The sequence below is a fragment of the Megalops cyprinoides genome, chromosome 18, assembly GCF_013368585.1.
Source record: "Megalops cyprinoides isolate fMegCyp1 chromosome 18, fMegCyp1.pri, whole genome shotgun sequence".
Taxonomy (NCBI): domain Eukaryota; kingdom Metazoa; phylum Chordata; class Actinopteri; order Elopiformes; family Megalopidae; genus Megalops; species Megalops cyprinoides.
In genome coordinates this window covers 24,940,821-24,952,686 of record NC_050600.1, presented here as the reverse complement: position 1 = coordinate 24,952,686, position 11,866 = coordinate 24,940,821, and the positions used below count along the sequence as shown (strand labels likewise).

Sequence of the window (11,866 nt, the reverse complement as noted above, 5' to 3'; positions counted from 1 at the left end):
TAAACCTTCTCCCTGTGTCCTACCTAAGCCCACCCCCACACCGCCCCATAAACCTTCCCTCCCCCCTAAACCTTCCCACGCAGCACCACCAAAGGCGGCTCCCCTCCCTCCAACAACAAAAAGTTATTCGGCTCTTTTCAAGTGTCCGCCATCTCCTAGTCCCATCCCAAAGTGCATGCCTCAGGAATGGTAATTGGTCATTTTCGTTACAGCACATATCATTTCCAATATCCATTTATCTAAGTTCTGCTGTTTTAGATACTAATCCTTAGTGACTCTGACAGAAAATATCATCAACTTGATCAGTAATAAGAATTCAGGAACACACAGAGGAGCACACGTGTGTGATGATGCCAGTGTAGTTTAAACAGTGCTCTTGTGGCAATCACTCAAGAGATGTTGCCCTCTTGCAGGTCAGCACCAAGACAGGCAACCATCTGGGACTACATAAACGATGGCAGAAGCTCCACCACCACTCAAAGCACCACCTCGTGCTGGAGCTCTGGCAGTGTCCGCCGGCAATCGCACAGCTCCTGTGATACGCTGGAAAGGCCTGCAAAAGACCACACCCTGCTAGGGTAAGAATGTGAAGATCTCTTACAAGGATTTAGAGATTGTGTGGTAAACAGAAACATTACCAGTAATGCATTTTCCACTGTAATTTAAAACTTGAAGTGTCCTGCAGTCTTAGTTCTACTACTGCATGACATCAGTACCTTCCAAACTCTTTTGTGTTTTCAATTTAGACACCATTTGGTGAAATCCTTTAAATTCTGATTTAGGTGAAATCAACAATTAAACCATGTTAGTGGAGGTTAAAGAGGTATAAGAATATTCTGCCCCAATATGGAAGTCTGAAGTACCCAAAAACTGTAAAATAAAGATGTGTCCATGTCTTCTTTTCTGCAATAGGTTGCCAAACATCGGCAACTCCTGCTATTTGAACGCCACACTGCAGTGCCTTTTTGGGCTGCAGCAGTTTGTTGGCGAGCTCAGGAGGCGGGATGACTGTAGGCCAGACCTGAGAGGACATCTGTCCAAGTATGGCAATATCAGTGCTGTCCAACAAGTATCAGTGCAGAATATTCATACCACTAGCTATTTTTTCACATTAACTTGCAAACTAACATCTCAGGCTTTGGCTTCAAAACTGTTAACTATGGAAAATAATAGTATTTTTCTACTCTGCATCTGTCTGTAACATTTCTCTTACCAAAATGTATGTAGCGTATTACATCCCAGTAATGTACTGGAAACCTAAGCATACCGTCACAGCCTTGTCTGGGCCAGTTCTGGCCATAGGAAAGGGTTGTTTAGGTGCAGTATTTGTGAGTGAAGAGCTGATCTCTGCTGCCTCTCTGTCTCCCCCTGCAGGTGCTTTTCAGATCTACACTTAGCCAGGTCTGGCCACATGGATGAAAAGGTGAAGCTAGTGAGGGCATTGAAAAAGACTGTCTCTGATAACTACAGGGACTTCTGCGGGGACGAGCAGCAGGTGGGAGATGTCTCATTCTGGCACACGCACTCACGCACGCCCTTTGAATCATGCTCCATGCCTCATGGTATCTCTTTTCATCAACCTGCAGGATGCACATGAATTTCTGAGTGTCCTGCTGTCTCAACTCAAGGAGGAGTCAGAGTCCCTGAAGAGGAGACTTGCCCTCGGTTCGTACTCCTGCCCAGTAGAATCAAATTTTGATTTCCGGGTGCAGGTAGTACGAACCTGCTGCAGGTAAGCGGTCTTCACTTCGGTATTACCTGTTAGCTGTGGGCCGTTTCAGTTGAAACTACCCGTGTACATTTACCACAAGCAGTGTTTATGAAAAAAGAGTAGTAAAAAAGAAGGTAAGAAATTACTGTGTGAAGTAAAACAGTGTTTGTTCTGTGTGTGTTAACGTATGTTTCTCTGTGGTTTTCTCTCTCTGGAAGGTGTGGAGCACAGGTCTGTGGGACAGAATTTTACAGCAATCTGTCCCTAGACCTGGTTCCTCAAGGCAACCTACAGGACAGCCTTAAACAGTATTTTAAGGTCAGTGCCACCCCTCATCCAGGAACAGACACAAACACACACAGACACACACACACACACACACACACACACACACACCGCACACACACACAAACTCAGAGCACTTGTGGTAATTGTACTCATCAGTTCAGTGTATCTTGGCCACTGCCTCTGAGCAAAGCGCTGATGCCGTGCTGTGATTTCTGTCTAAAGGTGACCAAGGTTGACTGTAGGTGCCCGAAGTGCCCTGGACAGCAGGCCACCGTTCAGACCAGGCTGCTGTCCCTGCCTCGGTAAGCACCACCTCATCCCCTCACTTTCAGCATGTCTAACAGATCCAGCCTCACACCCACAGGAGAGCATACGAGCATCAGTTATGGTTGGAAGTGGACTGAAATGAGCCCTGTTTGGTATTAGTGTTAAATCCCCATTTCTGTTTCTGCACAGGGTACTTGTCCTGCAGCTTAAGAGGTTCACCATGACCTCCAGCTGGACCCTCCAGAAGCTGGAGAGTAAAGTGGCCATCCCGCCGGAGCTCTCCCTGCACCCGCACTGTGCTCTGAAAGTAGAGACACCTCAGGAGCCAGTCGGGACAGGAAGGTGAGCCTGTGCTCACAAACTGAGGCACACACACCCAGTGTAATGGACTGTATCTATTCCCACATTCACAAAGGTTCACATCTTTATAGTACCACTCACTGGCTCATAGAGGAAAACTCCATCTCTTCCCCACCATACCAGTGACTTTTTGACTCTTTCTCCACAGCCAAAGCAGTGGCATAGAAACGATGAGTGAAGAGGAGCAGGTTGAGCTGGCCATCAAGCTCAGCATGGAGGCCTCCTCCCCTTCTTCAGGTAATGACACTGTATTCAGTTCTAACACCTGTAAAGTGAGAAACAAATTATGTACAAGACAGCAACCAGTGAGACAAAACAGCAGAGCCAATAAAGAGAAGTAAGCAGGTGATATTTAGCCATGACTGCAAAGTGACAAGTAAGTGGTGAGAAAGTGTAAAGTGAGTCCTACAGTCATAGTGAGGAGAGTCTGATCATATTTGTGCTCTCCCCTGAAGCAGAGACTCAGAGCCAGGTGGGACAGGGAGAGAGAAAAGGAGCCAATCAGGTGAGGAGATGGAAAGCGAGAGGGAGAGTGATAAAGCCAGAGGGGAGAGATAGGGAGAGAGAGAAAGAGAAAGAGAGAGAGAGAGAGGAAAGGACTTTTTGCTCCAGGTTCTGGAGGAAGATATTGGGTGGGACTGTACCCTTTCTGATTATACTTGTTTTTAATCTGCTTCCCAGGGTCATCGCTACAAACTAAGGAGCATCCTGTCCCACCTTGGACGGAGCACAACCTGTGGTAAGACACGTACAGACACGTAGAGAGACTCACACAAACACACAAGTGCACTAATATGCAGATTCTCAGTATAAAGAATAAAAAAATAAATGAATAAGAAAACAATAAATCACAGGGACTCACAAGTGTGTAACCGTGCAGGTCACTACGTCTGTGATGGCCACAATGGTGACAGCTGGCTCACCTTTGATGACCACGTGGTGCAACGGAGCTCCCAGGACTCCGTTTTACAGCTGAGGGAGAGGAGTGCCTACCTCCTCTTCTATGTATACAGGTAGGAACTGACCCATCGGCAATGCCGGCCTCTGTATATTTCTGTCCTGGAAGAGCTTCACAGGGAGCATGACTATGGTGGTGTCTATTGCAGTGACACTGCAGCACAACGGAGGTGGTGAACTGAGCCAGAGAGACCAATGAATGATCCATCCGGAGAGGTCCCCGCATCCCCATCCCAACCCCCCCCACACACACCCCGGCTTTCCAGACTGGTGGATGGCTGGATTTGAATAAACTTTGTTCATTGATCATTTATAACAAATTCAGTTGGACCAGTTGTAATGTTTCAAAGTGGAGGTACGTATTCAGTCTACAACAGGCAAACAGGGTTTTTTTATGGTGTCAGTAGCCCAGCTCAGAATTAGTAAAATAACCAAAAGAATTAAAATAAATAGCTACTGTACCGTCAGTGAATCATTAGTGAATTATTAGACTGTGTCTTTTATGCAATGAGACTGTGTTAAGTCATGGACACTGGCACTTGGGTACATGCAGTAATATGTGGAAACACTCTGGACAAATTTTAGCTATTGTTATCAATGAAGCAGTAATTCTTGTAATGCAGACGTTAAAAAAGATGGCCCTCTATTGTTCAAAATAATGCACAGGACTTTATACCAGCATTAGTGACTTCATAAAAGTTATGGTCAGCTTATAAGAAATTAGATAATTTTCAGATAAATTCTTGTATAATTACTATGTGTCCTTCACTGTGTTGACTTGCACCGCAGAAATGCTGAGTGACCACTTGAAAATTACTCATTGGCTGGTTCAGATAACAGCTATCCAAGTGCATTTAAGCATGATCATGTTAATAAGTTCTACATACAGCCAGAAACTGGGTACTGTAGCTCCAGACACTGTTCGCTGCCCAGTTCTATATATAAAACTGACATCAAACCTCCTGCTTCTGACTATAGACAAAACAGAAATGATAGTCATGCGCCCCAAAAACTTCTGTAGCACCATAAAATTTTGGCACTTACCCTACCAGAGGTGGAAAACTCCGGCTTCAGAAAGTAAAAGTCCTGCCACGTATTTGTTCCACCCATGCACTACACCACCTGAATTTAATTAGCACAACTCTTCGGCCAGGTAGAGGAGCTAATTAGTGAAATTACCTTGTTTAGTGAATGGCTAGAACAAATGCATGGTAGGACTTTTACTCTCTGAAGCCGGGGTTTTCCACCTCTGTACCCTACACTGTCACTTAGTGACTCCAAAGGATTGATTCCACGGGGTAGTTGTCAGCCCCAGTATTTTCCTATTACCGACAGGGGCGACAGCTAAAATAATCTAATTTCATCTGAGAATCAGACATGATCTCAATACTGGCAAGGATTAAAAACCTATGTTCATAGTATGTCTTTATAGATAAACTAGGTTCTGAGATGGAGGTTGGCTTTTGGCTATAGAAAATTTCTGGTGCCGAGAAATAGTGGCAGCTCATTTTTAGTGGGATTGTCCTGGTGCTTGTAGTAGTTTCCTGCTCTAAATGTCTCAGATAGCCTTCATGACCATTGATTTATATTGTGCTCATGTGCTTTTGTACATACTGTGCCTAAATTGGTAGGCCCTCTTATGACAACCTCTAACTTTTGTCTCTCTTCTCACTCTCTGTCTGTCTCTGTCTTTGTCTCCCATGCCATCTGAGTAACAAGTGCTCCTGCAGCCCCGCCCCCTGCCAATCAGCATGTATCCTGCCTGAATGGACAGACGCCTGGACTGCATTAGCCAGCTCATGATGTCCCTCCCCTGGATGCTGCTGGATGCCTGAGTCCAGCACAGCCATCCCTCCAGCCACCAAATAGTGTTTGGACTTAAACAATGAACTCATGGATGTTTCATTCAGAGTCCCCCATGAGTTTCCATCTCACTGTTGGCGGTTTTCGCCGCTGTTTTCCAGGAGTCTCTCGGCCGCCTTTTCCTGGGGTCAGGGAATAATTTTCCAGTTTTTCCCTATTATCTCAGGGTTTTCTGGTTTTTTGATTCCCTCTGGCAAACTGACTGTGTGAAAGTTCAATTGTAAAAAATGCACTTTAAAATCTGAAAATTTATTTATTACTGACTGATTAATAAATCAATTTGACTATTAAAACAGTATGTAAATGTCTTTGTTTGAGATCATACCACTTTTGATTCCAAAATGATCTTTTTTTAAATTATTTTTTAAGTGCTAATACAAGCCACAAGTGCACTGACTTGCACGTACCATTAGTGAGTACTGAATACATGTGAGAAAGACAGGCAACAAACTTTGGAAATTGACTTACTTAACAGAACCAAGACATTCATTGGAAGTTGTGGTATAAGAAATTGAGCAGAATTCAGTACATGCATTGCATGTATACAGATCTGTGGATCACTGAAGACTGGTTCCAGTGTTGATACTCTCCCTTTCTCATTGGAAAACTGGAAACTGAAGGTCATGAAGCACCAGTCCTGAAGTGTACAAACATGTTAGAGAGTATAATCTTAGAATATTATGCACAGCCCTGAGCTGCTTGCCGTAGCAGATTTTATCAGTTTATTTTGGCAGCTGTTTGGTAAGAAATGAATGTTTCTCTATTTTGCAAGTCACTGTCACACTTAATAATTGACTGATATATCAGTTTTGCCAATATATTGGCCACTATCAGCCCCATTTGACACTTATTGGTCCATATTGGTACCAGCCTCCTTCTATTGGTTTTGTCCAAATGCACCCTCTTGTGTTTACACTACATATGGCAGGTTTATTTTACACTACTTTAACTATATATATATATATATATATATATATATACATATATATATATATATATATATATATGTGAAGAAGCTAACTGATGCTTCTCCACTGTCCCTTCGTTCCTAAAATAAATGCAGAGAGATCGCTACGCATAGCGAGTGTGCTCAGGCGTACGATGGGTGCCTCACTAGTTGCTAGCCGGTTTCCTACAGCACAGTAGTTCGGTACCATATAATGTGGTTCTGAATGATTTCCGGGTTTGGTTTTCAGTCCATTAAACAACACTCCTCCAGTTATCATTATATTCAGTTATAGTACTTGTTATGTTTTGTTTAGTTTTGCAGTTTAAGTAGGTACCGTGTACATTGGTTGTTTGTGTTCTCCCGCTTTCTCTCTTCCTGATGCGCGGTCTTGGTGTGTGGAGGAAGCCAGCTGCTCGGGGAAGGAGGTGGTCAGAGGAAGCGCGTGCCCTTTTCTGAGATTTCGCAGTAGGTTTCTCACGAACTTCAAGGAAGGTTCATCGTAGGAGTGGAGGGGGAGAGGAAGGGATATTGGTAGTTTGTTATATTAGTATATGTAATGTTTGTTTTGTTGATATTTTGTTGTGGTTGTCATTTTGAGTATAATGTTACCTTTTTGTTTTGTTAAACTGTTATTTGAATATAATTTATCAAGTTTCTGAATATAGATCTACTAGGACTCCCCTGTTCAGTGGGTGTTCGAGTTTATATATAGTCAGCATGAGAGACAGAATGGAAGAGTGAGCTGGTGTCTGTGTAGGCCGGCATGCTGCAGCTGGGTGCAGCTGACTAATTTGAGTTAATTTTATTTAAGTTATTATTAACTTGTTTTTTTTATTCTTCTATTGGAATTTTGTTTCGGTTTTCGTGTCTGCACTCCGTCTATGAGGAACATTGGTGGCTGCCATTTTGTCTCAAGTAACAAATAAAAATCTTTCCCTGGGAATCCTGAGACCTGCTTGATTACTGCTGAGCTGGTGTGGCCACTTAGTGTCATCCTGGAGACTCAGGTTGTTGCCTAGGTCTCACAATATATATATAAACAAGCTGGGTCCTTTTGGGAAAGTAGGCTAAGTTTGACTAATCAGCTGTTTATTAAGCAACAGCAACAGGGCATACACCCCGCCCACCACCTCCAACATGCTACACAGCCCCCACCTAGGTGGTTAGCTGGTCCTAGCAACCCACGACAAAGTCCCAGAGGTGTTGGTGGAGCCGGCGCTGACACTGAGCCCGCTGTGGAGGTTCCTCGGTGGCCCTCGGCGATGTGATGGGAGCAAAGGGTTGGTAGGGTGTGAGCCGGTCACGGTGGAGCACCACCATCCAATTCTGCCTGACCAGCCACACCCGGTACACAACGTCTGACAGGTTCTCCAGCACCATGCACGAACCGACCCACTGGCTCATCAGTTTGGGGGAAAGACCCTTTCTCCGCTCAGGGCTGTACACCCACACCTGCACCCCAGGGGCAAAGTCCTCCCCCATGCAATTTGAGTCATAAGCCCACTTCAGTCGAGTCCCAGCACTGGAGAGAGCCCCTCTGGTCAGCTTGTGTACTTCCTGGAGCCGCTCCCGCAGATGCCAAGGTATTTATAAGAGGTAACCCTCTCTAGGGGAGTGCCATCTAGCGTTAGGACCATACAGTCAGTGGGTGATGAACGGGAACATGTAAAAGTCATAAATTTGGTCTTTTTAGAGTTTAATACCAATTTTAATTTAACAAGAGACATCTGCAATAAGTTAAAAGCTGTCTGTAAAGAATCCATTACCACTTTTAAAGATGGTGCCACGGTATAAATAATAGTGTCATCTGCATAGAGGTGCACCTTTGCTGGATTTAGCCCTACACCAAGATCATTTATATAAATAGAAAATAAAACTGGTCCCAAGATAGATCCTTGAGGAACACCCGTCTTTACTATTAGAGGAGCAGAGTTATAATTGTCTGTGGACTCACACTGAGTTCTCCCAGTCAAATAGTTAGAAAAACAATTCAGCACAGGGTCACTAAAACCTATTTGTTTGAGTCTTTGCAGGAGAAGACCATGATCCACTGAATCAAACGCTTTGGTTAAATCAATAAAAAGTGCAGCACATGATTTTTTTTATCATCCAGGGCAGTAATAATATCATTTGTGACTGATATGGCTGCAGTTATAGTACTATGCACTTGTCTAAAACCTGACTGAGTTTGACTTAAAATATTATTATCAGATAAAAAGTGCTTTAGCTGTTCATTTACAAGAGATTCAAATACTTTAGCTGTAACGGACAGTCTGGAAATAGGGCAATTATTATCCAGGACAGTGGGATCTCCATCTTTTAATAAAGGAAGGACAAACACTGACTTCCAAGAGCTGGGGATCATGCCGCAGCTTAGACTGAGATTAAAAATGGAGGCAATGGGTCTCGCAATCAGATTTGCAGCTGTTTTTAATAAATAAGGCTCAATTTGGTCAGGACCAGCAGACTTTATACAATCAAGTCTTGATAGAGCTTTGTAAACTTGAGTGGGAGAAACGGGGAAAATTAAAACTATTTCCAGGGCAACTTGAGGTGGTGGCTACACTGTCTTTAACATCTATAGGGAGACTAGAGAGGGTAGTTAAGCCTGCATTGATAAAATGCATATTAAAAGCATCTGCTATGTTATGTCTAATCTTGATTTCGCTTTGATTTACCTTTAAAAGATCAGGAAGAGTAGAGAGTGTCATAGACCCTGATGATGATTTAACTAACTTCCAAAATGTACTGGGATCATTAAGGTTTTCATTTATTAAGTTAAGGTAGTAGTCACTTTTTGCATTTTTATCAATTTAGTGCAGTTGTTTCTTAACGCCCTATAATGTACCCAGTCCCCAGCATCATTACTTCTTTTAGCCTTGGCCTATGCATTATCACTTTCTCTAATAGAGGATGAGATAGATTAATTAATCCATGGGTTATCTTTATCACTGACTCAAAATCTTCTCAGAGGTGTATGCTTGTTAAGGATATTTTAAAGACCTCTGTTGTAAACTGTCAGGTCTGACCCCTAGTGGTCAGATTAATAAACATCATCAGTTCTGCGTGTGTTGTAAATTGTATTAAAATACCATAACCAAGAAAATGGATTTTTACATGGATAGAAGTTTTGAACTCTAAAGTGTGGTTTGAGGTTATCTAATGAATTTGATTCATGGCTGCTTATCGTGTTATTGAACCATATTTAATAAATGGCAATATTTGTTTTGATTTAATTTTTCATTTTATTGTTCTAGCCAAAGAAAGGGATTTGGCACAGCACTGACTGACAGACTGGCAGAACAGAAGACTGCAACTGTAGACAGGATTCTACAGCTGAAAGAGAGAGTAAATCTGAGAAGCCTTTTTTTGTAGGCCTATAAATAATTCTTAGGAACACGTTTAATCATTATTGTTCCTGTGCTTGTGCATTTTAGATGGCACCTGAACATCTGGGCAGTCAATAACACCTAAAATTGTATTAGATACAGCCTACTTTCAGAATCACAGAATTTGAAAAATAATTGAAAATTATTATTACTCGGCTGAATTAATCATCCATTCTCAAAACAGCCATTTACGTTTAGGTTATTACATAGTTCTAAAAGAATTGTTTCAGAAAGATGGTGGAAATGATGAACAAAGTATCAGAAAATATTGAAATGGTGAAGGTTGGTCTTGAAAAGGCCAAATTAGGCAGTCATCTACAGATAAATCTGAGACAGAAGTTGAAGAAGAATGAAGGCAGCACAGAGGTAATTATCAGGCAAATTCTGATCTGGGAACGATGGGCTGTGTGCACATATAACACTGTGAAAAGAGACAGCAGGCAGATAAAGATAAAAGTTTGGGTTCTAGGTGTTATAAAAGTGTGATTGTATCTGCAAATCACATTAATTTAAAAAACAGACTCCAAAATGATGACGAAAGATGAAATCTTAATTGTTGTTACAGCCTTTAGCCTAAATTCCAGACAAGCCACCAATATGGCGGCAGTGTAACATAGTGGTTAAGAGGTAGTACTTGTAACCGATAGGAGCACTGCTACTATACCCTTAGGCAAGGTACTTGACCCACAATTGCCTCAGTAAATACCGAGCTGTATAAATGGATAACATTGTTTAAAAAAAAAAAAAACTGTAACCGATTTAAGTCGCTTTGGATAAGAGTGTCTGCTAAATGCCAGTAATGTAATGTAATGTAATGTAATGAAAAGAACTAATAAGGAATGTACTTCTATCACAGTGCTCTCAGGCTGTGATAACTACTTTTTGGGGGTGGCAGTGTAGCATAGTGGTTAAGGAGCAGGACTGGTATAAAAAATGCTGTATAGCATTTGCAGTTTTATTGATTCACTGACTAATTAATCAATCAATGAGCCTGTCACAACAGCATGTAAACTGATCTCCAGGAGGTAGAAATTATTTTTGATTTGGAGATCTGAAGAAATCTGAAGTGTGAACTTGTATTGAAATACAAGTTTTCCTCCTGAAACACTCATTGAGGAAGGAGACTTCCCCTTCTTCCCACCTCTCCTGTTTGGCAATCCATCAGAACTCAAGGACATTGTCCTCATTGCTGTCACCCCAGCAGAGACCAAGCACAGCCAGCTTGTCATTAGCATATGTTACCAAAGGTGGCATTAGGAGGTGCTGTGTCTTCGCATTCACCAACACTTCTGACATTGTGGACGATAGGCCACTGGAAAAGGCTTAACATGTACGATAATGTACAGCCAATCACGGGAAATATGGTCACCAAGGTGACGTGACCAGGCATTTAATAGACAGAAAACCAATACTTTTACAGGATGAGTGAACCAACCAAACAAAAAATTCAAAGGAAGGGCGCTACAGACAACCTTAGCTTACTACCACTCTCCACACAGGAGACAGGTACTTTTGTGAGCCATTAACAACGAGCTATTGAGTCCAGGTCGCAGATCACTAGCTTTTTGTTTTAACTGGGAAAAGCCATAGCTAATAGTAGTTAATTGATTCACAATAAATATATACAAATTGTGGGCTCAAGCTTTGATTGAGTTTTATAGGAGCAAAAAACTGCATTCATTGAGACTGAGATGTGTGGTTTTTGAAAGATGACAGTGGCCACTAGGTGTCATGAAGAGTCCAGAGTTCAATAAACGCATCAACAATTGAGCTTGCATACAAAGACAGTTCTACAATTGGTGGGAGACGTCTAGGGTTTGGATCAGAAACAGCACACACAGCCTTTGAACCACCACCAAAGTTACAGGCATTTGACCTTTCACAGTTAACGCCATTTCTGTATGCAAGTACATAGCAAGCATATTCTCATATAAACCATAACAAATGATTACAGTACCAGGACAATTCATTTCATGCAACAAACTGTTGACGTATAACACATTAACATATCATTTACTATAAAGTTTTGATTTTGGACTGATGCAGGACTACAACCCTGCACAAGTAGTGTTCCTACCAGGC

General features: G+C 42.2%; 1 protein-coding gene across 1 annotated transcript; it reads left to right on the top strand.

Annotated features, from left to right (window-relative positions):
- The first annotated feature begins 396 nt into the window (after positions 1–396).
- On the top strand, positions 397–3,643 carry LOC118793032 (ubiquitin carboxyl-terminal hydrolase 37-like). Its single transcript, XM_036550979.1, has 11 exons — positions 397–578; positions 913–1,041; positions 1,375–1,495; positions 1,587–1,732; positions 1,930–2,029; positions 2,222–2,301; positions 2,456–2,608; positions 2,775–2,863; positions 3,082–3,131; positions 3,308–3,365; positions 3,507–3,643. Exons 1-11 carry the CDS (start codon positions 397–399, stop codon positions 3,641–3,643), a joined length of 1,245 nt encoding a protein of 414 aa, XP_036406872.1.
- The last annotated feature ends 8,223 nt before the right edge of the window (positions 3,644–11,866 follow it).

Coding starts and splice junctions, on each gene's coding strand:
- LOC118793032 (XM_036550979.1), top strand. CDS start 397: ATGTTGCCCTCTTGCAGGTCAGCACCAAGACAGGCAACCATCTGGGAC. Junction 3,132..3,307: donor AGAGAAAAGGAGCCAATCAG/GTGAGGAGATGG, acceptor TCTGCTTCCCAG/GGTCATCGCTACAAACTAAG. Junction 3,366..3,506: donor TGGACGGAGCACAACCTGTG/GTAAGACACGTA, acceptor GTAACCGTGCAG/GTCACTACGTCTGTGATGGC.